The 14,989-nt window shown below is 33.5% G+C and overlaps 2 protein-coding genes across 4 annotated transcripts; both read left to right on the top strand.

The window, feature by feature from the left end:
* Positions 193 to 2,390, top strand: LOC104756489 (nuclear speckle RNA-binding protein B-like). Of its 3 annotated transcripts, XM_010479092.2 has the most exons (7): positions 193 to 525; positions 699 to 753; positions 964 to 985; positions 1,090 to 1,363; positions 1,469 to 1,536; positions 1,627 to 1,708; positions 1,912 to 2,390. In XM_010479092.2, exons 1-7 carry the CDS (start codon positions 426 to 428, stop codon positions 2,010 to 2,012), a joined length of 702 nt encoding a protein of 233 aa, XP_010477394.1. In that variant the 5' UTR covers positions 193 to 425; the 3' UTR covers positions 2,013 to 2,390. The 3 variants fall into 3 exon arrangements, with proteins under 3 accessions (XP_010477394.1, XP_019094303.1, XP_010477393.1); XM_010479091.2 differs by lacking the exon at positions 699 to 753 and having other exon boundaries at positions 196 to 525; positions 848 to 990; XM_019238758.1 differs by lacking the exons at positions 699 to 753; positions 964 to 985 and having other exon boundaries at positions 194 to 525.
* LOC104756488 (extensin-3) lies at positions 10,086 to 11,853 on the top strand. Its single transcript, XM_010479090.2, has 2 exons — positions 10,086 to 11,431; positions 11,548 to 11,853. The coding sequence occupies exon 1, from the start codon at positions 10,119 to 10,121 to the stop codon at positions 11,415 to 11,417; it is 1,299 nt and encodes a 432-aa protein (XP_010477392.1). The 5' UTR covers positions 10,086 to 10,118; the 3' UTR covers positions 11,418 to 11,431; positions 11,548 to 11,853.

Here is a 14,989-nt window from a genome sequence, read left to right as displayed (position 1 = left end):
AAAAAAAAAAAAAAAAAAAAAAAAAGAAGAGACCAGACATGTATGTATGTGTTCAGGTCCAGCTCAGTTACAGTTTATGAATTTTGATTAGAGTGGGCCAATGGATCAATAAATTTACAGGCCCGTTAATTTGGCGCGAGAAGATAGATCGGGTATGATTAATATACACGGGTCGGGTCACTTAGATTCGGATCATTCACTTCTTCTTCGAAAGCGAAAGAACCAGAAAAAAATTCGAAACTGAAATTGAAATTGAGAAAATTCCGATCTGTAGAAGAAGAAGGAAGCAAGAAGCTGAGGAGACTTTTGTTCGATTCGGACCTAGTAATGATACTGCAATCAAAAGCCCTAATTCTTGAAATCAGGGATTCCCTTAATTTTTAGTCTTGTGATTTCTCGATTTGTTTTTGTTTCCGTCGCCGTCAATGGCAGATGGGTACTGGAACCAGCAGCAGAGACAGTACCAGCCTCCAACGTCGTCGACCCATCACGGTGGTCCTCCGAAACGTCACCGTTCTGACTTCGGTAAGCTTAATTCCGTGTGTGATTTTTACATATAAAAACTTCAAGGAGCTGTTTTTATACAATGGATTCGTATCTCTTTTAGTTCTTCGTCTTAGTGGGCATTGTTAAGCTGATACTCATGTAGACATTGAACATATCTTTTACCTGAATATTGCCTCTTTGCCTTTTGACAGCAAAATCTATTCTTGTTTTAACTAAAAGGTTGAGTTGTGTATATGAGCTGCCTTTGTGTGTATCTTGTGTACTCTTTGTTTCTGTTTATAGGTTAATCATATGTTTGGAAGTTTTGAGTTTGAATTTGTCTTTGTTATTCTCATTGTAGAAGGTCCACCACCGTCTGTGATGCCTTCAGGCCATGATAGGCACAGCTATATGTCACGGGATGAGGAGGATCGAGGTATCCCTCATTCTTTGAATGATACTAGAACGATTGGATCAGCTTATGACCGGTACCTGCAGAGTATGGTACAATCATTCATTCACTTAGTTTAATATCTGGGCTTCTTTTCGTTTTTCTTTTCATTCTTTCTGTGAAAGCTGAAAGCTTTTTCCCCTGTTTTGTAGCAAACGCCTTCTGTGCCATCTGAGGAAGCTGATCCATTTAATGGTGTTGGCATGGGAAGACCAGCGGGTACCAATATGATGCCTGGTCCAACTATGGGTGGGCGTGGTGGGCTTTTGCCTCCAGATTTTAGGACAAATGGTCGGGATATGGGTCATGGTCAGCCGGATTCAGTTGGTAGGCCGAGCCGTAAACTGAATTCTCTACCTCCTGATGTATCCAACACTCTATATGTTGAAGGACTTCCTTCTAATTGCTCAAGAAGGGAAGTGTCCCGTATCCTATCTAATGACTCATTTACAGAAGTTCTTAAATACCAATATTTATGTCGTTACTTAAAAGAATGCTTGAGCTGTTTAACTGTCCTTAATTGAAGTCTAGATATATTTCGGCCTTTTGTGGGATATAGGGAAGTGAGACTTGTGACCAAAGATTCAAAACATGTCAGAGTAAGATTCATTGGTTTCAACTTGAAGCATCATTGAAACTGTTGGTCCCAAAATTTCATTAATATTGACATTTTAAGGGGTTTTATGCAGAGGAATGGAGATCCTATTGTTCTTTGTTTTGTTGATTTTGAAAGCCCTGCATGTGCAGCAACTGCACTCAGCGCCTTGCAAGGTAACTGTGATTCTCTCTGCTTGCGAATAATTGGTCCAACACATTGTGTTTGTTTTGCATTGGTTTCTGGATAAGTGGATATTACTATCTTCATCTAAGTTACAAACACTATGCAAGAACATATACTGCATTGTTTGATGTTGTCCTGATGCGAGACAGCACTCGTCCTCTGGTTTTAACTGATGCAGCTATATGTTTGACAGACTATCGAATGGATGAAGACGAACCTGATTCCAAGATTTTGCGGCTACAATTTTCCAGAAACCCAGGTCCAAGACCAGGACAACGTGGAGGAAGGAGGTGATGATGTATTGAGGTACATTAACCAAATGGTAACTTACTGTTTCGCGCTTTTATAGTCCCTCCTGCAAATAGATTATTGTCTCACTCGAAACAATAGAGATGTATGGAGAGACACAAGAGTCTAGCAGATGAGGTGATTAGAACCTCAAGTTCTCTTTTTTTTTCTTTTTCATCTCCTGGATAGATTTAGTGCATGATCTTATCAATGCCACATCTATCAAAGCCTGTTTACTTATTACAGTCGTTTCCTTTGTATGTGGGAATTATACGGATTAGGATTTCGATAGTGTTTACTCAAAAGATTATTAGTTGTATTTGTTCATTTACTTCCATAACAATATTGTGATAGAATCTCATATTACTCTTCTTCTTTTTTTAACTACCATGATTCTGAGTGTTTTTTTTGTCTTTGTGTTATATGTTTGTTAATAATACTTACTAGTTCATACATAGCTTTCGATTTGGATTGTTTGTTTAACTGCCTATATATTGTCTAGACCGCTAAACCGTTAGGCTGTCTAGATTACTTAGACGTTTATTCAAACAGTGAAAATTTCATTTCCAATCAAATTCATCGTCTAAAATATAGTCGCTAGAGTGAGGATTTGCCTATGGTGTACTCGTTAGAAATTATAACCAGTTCAAAGAAAAAGTTACTATCTTCTAGAGCTTTTAGTTGCTTTAAAATTAGTTACCTCGTAATAAAATATATAATATTTCATAAAGTTACAACTTTATATCTAGGATGTTAAAGGTTATATACTAGTACTTAATCAACTAGCAAATCAGTTAAGAAATTTTTATGAAAAAAAGGCAAGAGATCAGTGACACTACAATTTATTTGGTTGACCAAACTAGTAAAAGACAGAGATGGGATCGGCCATGGATAGAGAAAGGTGGGTATATTCGATATCCAAAGAGAGCAGATGCTTTTTTTCGCGTCCGGCTTTAGATTTTTTCTTTAGCTGTAACTGTTCATGTTAAATCAAGAAACTTCATGATTCTGTCCACGTTTAATAAGTTAGCAAATGTACATATCAATCTTTTCATCTTTTGTTTTATCCAATCTTTTACTAAGCACCTAGACTGCGACTTTTGAGACAAGATTTGAATTCGTTAATAAACTGATCACATTGCACATGTCTTTGTAGTATTATTGGTATTGGGTAAAGCCGTAAAGCCTTTAGTTTTAACAAAAGGAAAAAAAAAAAAGTAAATAGGGTAAAGAAGAAAGAAGACAAAGTACGTCCTCTATAATGTCAAAAAAAGAGAGAGTACGTCCTCTTTACATTATTCAGACAAAACGTGCTAATTGTAATTATGTTTAAAATAGCTATAGAAACACTATAATACGTTACTCTATCATGAAAATTTGTATATATCTATAAGAAATCATTTTTTTGCACAAGTGGAAATAACATACAAGAGAGTTAGGATGAAAGTAGATGATAAGAATAGTAAATGGTGAAATGAGAAGTAACCTGTTGTTCCTCAATCAATTAAATGTTTCTTATGAATTGCTGTAAGACACGTATACATATATATACTGCAAAAATCTGAAAAAAATAAATAGATACTGTGAATAAAAAAATAAAATAATACATTGGTATATTGTCCCCTAGCAAGGTATAATTTATTTGAGCCACTGTTTGGAAATGTCTCTTAATTAATTGAGAGGTGGCTTTACATAATTGGTATTTTATGTTAATAATTGAGAAGTGGCTTTGAATATATATATTTTGTAGTTTGTATCTAATGTAATGGTTTTCTTTTCCCTCAACAATGTTGTACATATTGCTTTTAGTCACTGATTTGGAATTTTGATCCCAAAAAAAAAAGTCACTGGTTTGGAACACTATGTTAAATTATTGAGAGATGGCTTTAAATAATTGATTCTCTACCATGATAATAGTTTAGTGATTAGATTTAAAATATTCTTGGCTCAAACAAAGACTAATGTTAGGAGACTAATCGGATTATCAATAATGATTTAGGAAAAAGTGACAAGTTGTTAAACAAAAATTAGATTAATACATATATGAATGAGAACATGGATCAAGTGGATCTAAAAGTCTCTGTTCTACATTACCTAATCAAAACATTACTATATTAATTCAAGTATGGTTAGATATAGATCAATTTCAGATTATAGTCTTACACTGGAAAACACCCTCTTAACTACTTTCTTCACTGTGTTTGTGCGGGCATGCTTGTATTTTTAGAACTCTCCTGGAAACAATGACATATTCGTTTGTCATATTGTGATATTCTATATATATTAATATATAGTGATGAGTAGCTAGTTTATCAATTATCATTACGAATTAGTTTGTTATAATTGTCACTATGATTATAATTAAAGGAATGGTCAATTTACACAGACCATAAAAATATGAAACAATTAACAAATAAAACAGGATTAGAGAGAATCTAATCATGACGCTAGGGAAGGGATCATCTTGTAAAAAAAATATTTACCTCAGTTTTGTATTACACCGATTATTTGTTATACAATTTTTTTTGGTCATTCTGATATACAAATTGTACGAGTCGAGAGTATTGCATAATTTGAATAAATAACGCATGTATGTACGTGTTACTATAATTTACTGCTATTGATATTTCTTTATACACAACGATCGACGAAATAATTTATTACCCCAGCATTTTCTGGTGTATTGACGGACCACCTTCCCCTGTCAGGTTCACAGTTCATACTGTATCGGACCTGACTAGTGACTACTTTACTAGCAAAAGACAAATCTAGATGAAAATTTTAAAAGTAAGTGTTTGTTATACTTCGTTGTCTCTTTCTTGTTAGTAAATTTTTATTTATTGAAATATCAATACCGTGAACAAAAGTTGTGGTCAAATGGTGATAATCGTGGATGCTAGATCTCCTAATGTAAATTCTTGAAAAGTAGAAGATGGTGCCACCACGTGGGTTTGGAGCTGGGGAAGCATGTTTGTTATTGTTGATGCGAAATCTCGTATGTTGTTAAGGTTTAGTGCACTTAACGACCAAGATGGAATAAAGTGTTACTGTTCTTTTGCCCAAAAGAGAAAAAAATTGTTACNTGCCCTTTTTTTTTTTTTTTTTTTTTTTTTAGTTTCCAATTTCCATTTCTAAAAAAGGAAAAAAAAAAACTTTTGTCGAGAAAGATAAAAAATAAAATAATTAATAGACCATTTAACACAATTGTTTCATATCTTTTGTTTTCATTGATAACGTTTTTTTTTTTTTTGTTAAAAGACTCGCAATTAATAACATATTTTTTCGTAATACACTTGATCATTTCTTTAATGAACACACTTGAAATTTCGTATAAGAGATATTTGAATTGAAGATAGTCTGTATATGTATATCTTCGTAATAGTAGAAGTGTTCAAAACATAATTTGAAGTATGTGTCGGTAGAATATTTCAAAGATATTTTCTACTTCTACTATAAACTACTATTTACCATTGACTTTTAGAAGTGTCCATATGACGCTATGTTATATTACTTACCTCCATGAAACAAGAAAGTGGAGCTAATTATTTTAAAATAGAGAAACCAATTTATATTATTTTGTGTTCTGATGTCCAAGTATGTATATGTTTTCAAATTGAATCATTTTACCAAAGAAAATTAAACTGGAAAATATGTACTATATCAGCCAAGCCTGGTCACATAAACCAATCAAATCAACAAGCTTCTCGTTACGCTTTCATAAGGAAGGACTAAATATTATTCCAAATGTAAATTAAAAAAAAAAAACAGTTTGTTTTAAAGTAATTCTCCATGGTAAATGTAATGAATAACTACTAACATAAAAGATGAATAATTTAATACAGAATCAATCTTTCTGTGAGATAGTTTTTCGGTATAAAATCTAACTAATTATCAAAAGTCTTTTAAACAGTCCATTAATATATACTACGTATGTGAATAGAGGGATATAAATTGTTTATTTTTCTTTTTTAATTTAGCAAGATCATGAATCCTTCGTCTCATTTTTGTTTTACTCGTATAAATATTTGTCAACAAAATTAGGAGGAGATTAGACGTTTTGCATGGGATTTGGCTTATAAGTCATGCATCATCAATGTATTAGAAAAAGCAAAGTACGACTATTTCTGAAAACAATAAAAAAGAGTTGCGAACTTAATTCAGTTACGTTGTTGTGTAGCACTTGTGTTCCGTCATATTAGTCTAAACGTGTATTAATCTTTAGTTGATATTTGTTTTATCAGGATCATATTATATATATCTTCGATAACAAAATATCACCAACCGCTAATCTCAGATCTAGCTAGGATACTAGATTAGTGTTTTTCTGTTTCTGTTCCAACAAGTTTGGTAGTCTCAACTATGCATTTTTAGGTCTCACATTGGAAGTTCGAATCTAAAAGACTCTTTGCTAACGTATGATAGATACGTCCGTAGTTTATACACTTTCAGTTTCTCTCTTTTTTTTTTGGGGAAAAAACCAATTTCAGTTAAACAAAAAATCTGCTCTATTTATTTATGTTCTTACAAATCAAATTTTCTTTTCTCAAACTTTTTTAGGCCGTAATTTTTTATTCTTCTCTTAGTAATATTATATAAGTTTTCTTTGTTAAAGGGTCTTCTTTCCCTAATTATTTATTCTTAGCCAAAATCGTAACTTTTCAATCTTTTGAATTATGTTAATAAATTTTACAAGAGTTAGTTTTTTTACTTATTATAATCATTTGTAAAATTTACAGCCGAAGTTTTATCAATCATCATATTCTAAAAATTGTAAAACCTTGTGAAATTTACAGTCGAACTAAGTTAACTAATCGTCTATATTAGATTGTACTGTAGTACGTATTTGAAAAGACATATTGATCATAGACTGCATATTGGGACACATTCGGCGACCCGACAAAACTGTGTCTTACGACAAAATTACGATTATGTACGTGTTTCCAAGAAATGGTCACAAAATATCTTTATTATAGATTAGGTTAAACAAAATTATCGACGTACCTTTCTTTTTCAATTCATCTGAAAGTGATGAGGGATTTTTTAAAAAATATTTTCGTAAATATATATTAGCAAACTTACACGTAGCTAGTAGCTTAGGGGTCGCATATGTTTACAAAATTCATATCGAGCAAGGAGGCCATGTTGCTTATTACTCATGAGTCATGAATCTATCATGCAATCACAGTACTATCGCATATTTCTTATATACAAGTTTTTTTTGTCGTCAATCGAGTCTACTAGATCGAATATATTAATGATTTGTTTTGTTCCCAAACAAATGTATATGGTAAGTCAGTGATGATTTCAAGTATCAACTTATCATACCATGTATAAAATTATTAATCACAAAAGTAATATATGAAAGTTTTAGATCTCGAAAATTACTTGAGAAGACTCACATTAATTTATATTCTGCTCAAAAGGTTATATTTCGTGTGTTAAGAAATAATATTCATGCTGGGAATGGGATAACATTTTCTTAGTTAAAGATTTTAACTTGTCAAAATAATTATATAGCAAAAGAAAATTCGAATTTGTCAAAAAAAAAAAAAACTTCCAAGAAAAGGAAAAAGAAAATTCGAATTACCCTAGGAAGACCTATAATAATAACACGTACAAATATTACTAATTTATTTAAAGTAATAAGCGCATAAAAATCTATCTATTCAATATCGCAGTATCTTTAAGTTCTAGATTAGGAATTGTTATCTAGCCAAATTGGATAAGCCCATTGTGTGTAACAATATTACTTCAAAGCATCTTTCGAGGGTGATCAGATATAAGCTATGTTTTACCAAAGGAATCTAAAGATATATAATTATGTAAATATTATCAACAAAGGTAAACTAACTAGTGTCGTGCTACTATATTACAAATGACCAAAGCCAGTATATGACGGTGAATATTCTTGCAATTTCTTGACGTCTCAACAAGAAAGTCAGCTTTCAAGAATATGTAAAAAAATAATGCGAAGTTGTTAATTTGTCGTAATCCAGCTGGTTACTTATCCATTTCGATGAAAATAAATCAACTTTAATCGTCTAAATTAAAATGTAACTTGACTCTTGACCAAGCTTCTTTTATTGATATATTTCATTATTTGTTTATTTTGATATAAGGTAAACATTTTTATCATCCTCATATCCAGTCAGAAAAGACCGGTCGTGATAATTAAGTCTTCTACCTTACTAATATTTTTTTTCTCTTGCACAAAATTGACAGTACTATATAATTGAGAAATACTTAGAGAGGACAAGAAACGTGTTATAAAGTTAAACAAAGAAGAAATGTGAGGCCAAAAACTCCAAATCGAAAATGGAAGAATCACTCTCACGGTGGCAGTGTCACCGTCAGGAAGCGATATATTCTGGTGTATGATGGACCACCTTCCCTCTTATGTTCCTTCTACATTTCACACTCGGCCGCCTTGAGTCAACGCGTTCATATATATGCTTGTTTTATACCGCCCTACAAAAATACCTTGTTTATTATAATGTATTGATTAGAAAATTAAAACTTACGTATATGCATGCATATATTTATATAGTCTTTTGTTGAAGAAGAAATATATAAGCGACTATAACAAAATGATAGAATTTTCTTTTCCAAAAAATTGATTTATATGCGAGCTTTCGATGAACATGTTACTTAATGGGAGTCTATAGGTTCATTATTAGTCGAATATAGGTCCACTAGAATAAAAGCAGTGTATTATCCGGAACTTATTGTTATAGGTAAAAAAATTCAAACTAAATTATAGAGTTTTTCGTGTACGATTGTAAATTTGCTGTATCAAAAATACACATCCAATAGAAACTTATCTGTAGGCTTGGCCAATATACATGCATTGACTGTAATACTGTTGGGATACCACATATTGATTAAAGATGAATATCTACACTGGATTGATAAGTTTTATATTGGCAATTGGATTCCTTACATGCATTTTGTAATCAAAAGTGTAATTAGAATAGATGTGTAAGCATCTTTGACCAGTAAAAAGTAGGTGAGATCGAAAATAAGTTGTTTAGCTATATCTTTAGCTGTTTCTGATTATTGGTCTATATATGCATAATGCATCTCTTTATCTATGAAAATAGATGTGGCTGGTCTATTGCCGAAAATCACTTATGCATTATTTAGGCAGATCATACTCAAACTCGGGTGTAAACAAAATTGGGGAAAAGAGAACTTGAACATATTAAAATCAACTTCGATTGGGTACGTATTCAAAATGAATCTTGCAAAGGCTTTAATCTAAAGCATTAAGTACAAACTTATTCGTTTCACATTATTCATACGGACCTGTGTATATATGGAGCCAAAAAGAAGAAATCAGAGGGAAAAAAGCTAGGATGCATGTACTTTTAACAAGAAAATAAAAAAAGATGCATGTAACCAAACAAGAAATAAATTAAAGCGAAAGAGAATCTAATGACTCTTTGGTAAGTAAAAACACAGGTTTGGACCATTTTATTTTATGACATTAGTTTCGCTGGTTTTAGCTCGACGTACAAATGATGGATCGAATATCCAAAAACCTCTTATATATGAACACATAATACATTAATACGGGTTTTGTAGATTTTAATTTCTTACACTGAAAATTTTAAGAAACAGAAAAGTAAAGTATATTTCATGTGTGGCTAGAGTAGAAATGGTTCTCTCATGTTTTCCATTTTAACTTATTACTTTTCTTGCTTTTGTGACATAGTATTAGTATTGTTCTCAAAGTGATGTTTTGTCCCAGAAACGGTATATAGTAAAATTCAAGATTTCAGTAAAGACACGTTAGATCTAAATGTTATACTAATAAGAAAGTCACGAGATTCGATACGTTGTTCGAACATGGAGAACATGTCAATCATCGACGGCTGACGAAAAAATATTAATAATGTTTTTAGTCGGAGAGACCAACAAACATCACTTCTTTCTATATATAATATTCAATATGTTTGGTGTACATAATTGATTGTACTTTTTTTACATGACGTAATTTTATTGTTTTACAACGAGGGTTTTATGTCAAAGTGAAAAAAGTGAAATTGAAAAGGCTATTTAAAGGGTGTGAAGGGAAGACACTAATTGCACAAACCAAAAACAAAACAACCAATGGGGTCGCCAATGGCCTCTTTAGTGGCAACTTTGCTTGTCTTAACAATCTCTCTCACCTTTGTATCTCAATCAACCGCTAACTATTTCTATTCTTCTCCTCCACCACCGGTTAAGCACTACTCTCCTCCTCCGGTTAAGCACTACTCACCTCCTCCGGTTTACCATTCCCCACCCCCACCAAAGAAACACTACGAGTACAAGTCTCCTCCTCCTCCGGTTAAGCACTACTCACCTCCTCCGGTTTACCATTCCCCACCCCCACCAAAGAAACACTACGAGTACAAGTCTCCTCCTCCTCCGGTTAAGCACTACTCACCTCCTCCGGTTTACCATTCCCCACCCCCACCAAAGAAACACTACGAGTACAAGTCTCCTCCTCCTCCGGTTAAGCACTACTCACCTCCTCCGGTTTACCATTCCCCACCCCCACCAAAGAAACACTACGAGTACAAGTCTCCTCCTCCTCCGGTTAAGCACTACTCACCTCCTCCGGTTTACCATTCCCCACCCCCACCAAAGAAACACTACGAGTACAAGTCTCCTCCTCCTCCGGTTAAGCACTACTCTCCACCACCGGTTTACCACTCCCCACCGCCACCTAAGAAGCACTACGTGTACAAATCCCCTCCTCCTCCGGTTAAACACTACTCTCCTCCTCCAGTTTACCACTCTCCACCCCCACCAAAGAAACACTACGTGTACAAGTCTCCTCCTCCTCCGGTTAAGCACTACTCTCCCCCACCGGTTTACCACTCACCGCCACCCCCCAAGAAACATTACGTATACAAGTCTCCTCCTCCTCCAGTTAAGCACTACTCTCCGCCCCCGGTTTACCATTCCCCACCACCACCAAAGAAACACTACGTCTACAAGTCTCCTCCTCCTCCAGTTAAGCACTACTCTCCGCCCCCGGTTTACCATTCCCCACCACCACCACCAAAGAAACACTACGTTTACAAATCTCCGCCACCACCGGTGAAGCACTACTCTCCTCCCCCAGTTTACCATTCTCCGCCCCCACCCAAGAAGCATTACGTTTACAAATCTCCACCGCCACCGGTTAAGCACTACTCTCCTCCCCCGGTTTACCATTCCCCACCACCACCAAAGAAACATTACGTATACAAGTCCCCTCCTCCTCCGGTTAAGCACTACTCCCCGCCTCCAGTGTACCATTCCCCACCACCACCAAAGAAACACTACGTATACAAGTCCCCTCCTCCTCCGGTTAAGCACTACTCTCCTCCACACCATCCTTACCTCTACAAATCTCCTCCTCCTCCATACCACTATTAGAATTCTCTATCACGGTAAATACTCTCTCAAATAGTACTTACATCTACACATCTCGCTAACTCAACGAATAAGAGCTTATGTTGATGCATGCATGTCACTCATAATATTATATTCGTTATATACTTTGCAGGAGAACACGATGTACACAAGAAGAAAAAGACAAGACGAAGCCATTACTGGTGATTGTAATAAGAGAAAGAAAAGATGAAAGATAAGAATCCAAGCACAGAAAGCTTTCTCATCATTTTCAAAGTATTTTTAGAGTTTTATTGTAATAAATATGGAACATGTGTCTGTTGATCAATCAGTGGTACATGCATGCAATCAGTAGAAACATATTTATGTTTGTAAGTTTAATTACGTCTTGTTTCTTTCTGATTTTTTTATGTGCAAGTTTGCTTTGTCCCAATAATAAAAGATATTTTCTTAATTAAAAGTAGTTAATATAATAATAAGTCTCGAAATGCCCCATTTTCATATAGAACAAGTACATATTTTTTGTTTATAACAAAAAATCAATTTTATAGTTCTTCCAATTATCATGCATGTACGCATATGTTTTACTACAATTTTATAGTTCTTCCAATTATCATACAAATACACGGAATAAACACTTACAATTATCGGCCACCATATTGTACAAACACTACTTTAGTTTTACTTTCATGGAATAAACATTGTTTCTTGTACATACATATATGTTAGAGTATTGATAGTGTATAGAATTAGTTACAAATTTAGTTAGCGTTGTTTGTTACTTTCACCTCGTATTAATACAACATCATCATGTATATTCACTATAAGAAATGGGATCGACGATTAATCAAAATCACACAGTGATTCCGATTGCACTAGTCAATCTATGAATCAGTACGATATCTGTTATTTCATCTTGATATATATATCGCTCCGTTAGTACATACATGTATTGATAATATTGTATAGTCAGAAGGTATATATTAATTGCCATGTATAATTGTATTGGGTTAGATTATGTCATAATTCTCAGACAATAAAAAAAATGGTATAGTCAGAATTATCAGCCAATGAAAAGTAACGGGTCAACAAATAACTAGTCTACGAACTTGAAGTGGGACATTTTATCTAACGTTAAGTTGGATAATAAAAGTCACCTACGTACCTCACAGTCTAATCAAAAAGGTTAAGTTGGATAGTAAAGGATATGGCTATAAAATCAAATCACCTCCTCTCAACCAAATTATGCTTTTTATACATATATATATCAACCAACCAAATTATGCTTTTATGAAGTCAATATTAGTGCATGGCTATCAAATCAAATCAAAATTTCCAATTTATTTTTAATCTTTTGTTCTTTATTGTATATTCTTCCGTTTGTTTCTTTTCAATTTGTATTATTCTTCTTGGAAACCTTCTGTTCAGCTGCCATAACTTTTTTTATTCTCTCAACTAGAGTCTCTCGACGACCCATTTGATAGCCTAATTTTTGTCACTTTCGTCTATTTTATTTTCGCCATATTTGTATCTCTTTTTCGTTTTGTTAATGTATCTATCGTTTTGAGTCTTAAAGTCAATAACAGAACTAATAATAAGCTCGAATATTTTACTTGAAATTTTGATCTGTACCATGGTTGGTAGCCTCTTTCCGAAAGTGTAAAATATATACTATTTTGATGGTTACTAATCATGAAAGCAGAACAATATCTACGGTATCACTATGAATCTCGTAGTGCAATTTTTTTATACACAAAACAAAATCGTATGGTAGAGAGTAGAGATAGATTTTTACTTTATGACTAAAGAGTAAAGACTAAGACCATCATTACTGCAGTAACTTTAAAAAAAAAAATTATTATTTTTATCATATATATATATATTTTTATATTTTTATTAATGGCAACCATTATAAATACGACACGTGGCTATTTGTTAAGAGTAACGATTCTTCAGCGAGTCACTCAAGCATCGATTCTTTAATTTTTTTCTTCTCTCTTATTATTATATATTATTTTTTAAACAATCCTTGTCCTAAGTAACCCTCACTAATGATGTTCTAAGACCATCATTACCCCAGCACCGTTCTGAACGATTCTTAAAAAAAAAAAATTATTTTAATCACAATTAATTGTAACCAATCAAAAGTCAACACCTGTTGATATTTGTTGAGAACGGTTACTTCCCCAAGCAATAGAAGAAACGATATTCTTCTTATTAGACCAAATAATGAATTTTTTATTTTGTTTTTGGGTCCCACTTATAAGAGTAACTGTAAGAGTATCTCCCAGTAATGATATTCTAAAATCATGATTACTGATAGTTCTTTTAAGAGTACTTTTAATTAAAAATTTAAAAGTAATAATAAAATAATAATAAAGGAAAGTAAAAGTTAAGTAACGCTTCTTCATATAGAACCGAAAGAACCGATTCTTTTGACAACAATCACATGTGGCAGGTTTTAATAAACTGATTTTTTTTTCCCAGATTTATTATTTAAATAAATAATAATATTTTTAAAAAAGTAATTAAAATATATTATTTTGATAAATGAGAAGCGTTACTTGGATAATGATGGATTAACGACTTCAATTGAAGACGAATGAGTAAATGATGTTATGAGCCCTGCTCGTAATGGGAAATCCAAAGGCCCATTAAACTCAAATTATTTGAGTCTTTTACAAAGTAGATATTATAGACTTTTAGTTTTTTAGGGAAAAGGGAAACCCTAGCTAGAAACAAAACTTGAGAGCAGCTACAATGGCGGAAACAGATATGAGCCTGTCTGACGAACTCGATTTCGGTTCACCTTATTATATAGATGAAGATGAAGTTCCGTACAGATGCTCGAGTACTATTATACTCAGCCAAGCCGAAGACAACTACGCTATCTGGAAACTTTATGTTACTCGTATCCTTCAACTCAAGAACCAATTCGCGTTCGTCGACGGATCACTTGAGAAGCCGGACGCTTCCTCGCCGCTTTATAAACGATGGTTACGTTGCAACGCGTTAATTATGTGCTGGATGTGGAATTCGATGACGGAAGAACTTAGTAAACGTGTTACGTTTGATGAAACGGCGCATGAAATTTGGGAACATGTCCGACGCATATTCGTCCCGAACGTCGATTTAAAGATTTACCAGACTCGTCAGAAAATCGCGGAGCTGAGGCAAGGTGGTGACTCGGTATCGGACTATTTTCACAAAATGAGCTATGCTTGGATGGAGTTGTCGGAATATGATCCTGTGAAAGAGTGTTCTTGCGGCGGTTGCAGCTGCGATATCACTAAACGAGCAAAGGAGGCGAGAGATAAGGAGGCGGTTTACACTTTTCTGATGGGTTTAAACAAAGAACTCATCAAGGAATCAAAAATCAAGCTCAAGAAACCTCCTTCGTCTCTTAACGAAGCTTATAGTATAGTCAAAGAAGCAGAATGGATGATGAAGTGGAGCTGGCCTAGACGTATAAGAGGTTAATATTGAGAGATCCGAAACTTACTCCTCACTCTACATTGGAGTTTTTTTTTTTTTTTTTTTTTTTTTTTTTTTTTTTTTTTTTTTTTTTTTTTTTTTTTTTTTTTTTTTTTTTTTTT

The sequence above is a fragment of the Camelina sativa genome, chromosome 17 (assembly GCF_000633955.1).
Source record: "Camelina sativa cultivar DH55 chromosome 17, Cs, whole genome shotgun sequence".
Lineage (NCBI taxonomy): Eukaryota > Viridiplantae > Streptophyta > Magnoliopsida > Brassicales > Brassicaceae > Camelina > Camelina sativa.
Note: the sequence above shows the minus strand (reverse complement) of the source record. Positions and strands in the feature narration are given on the sequence as shown.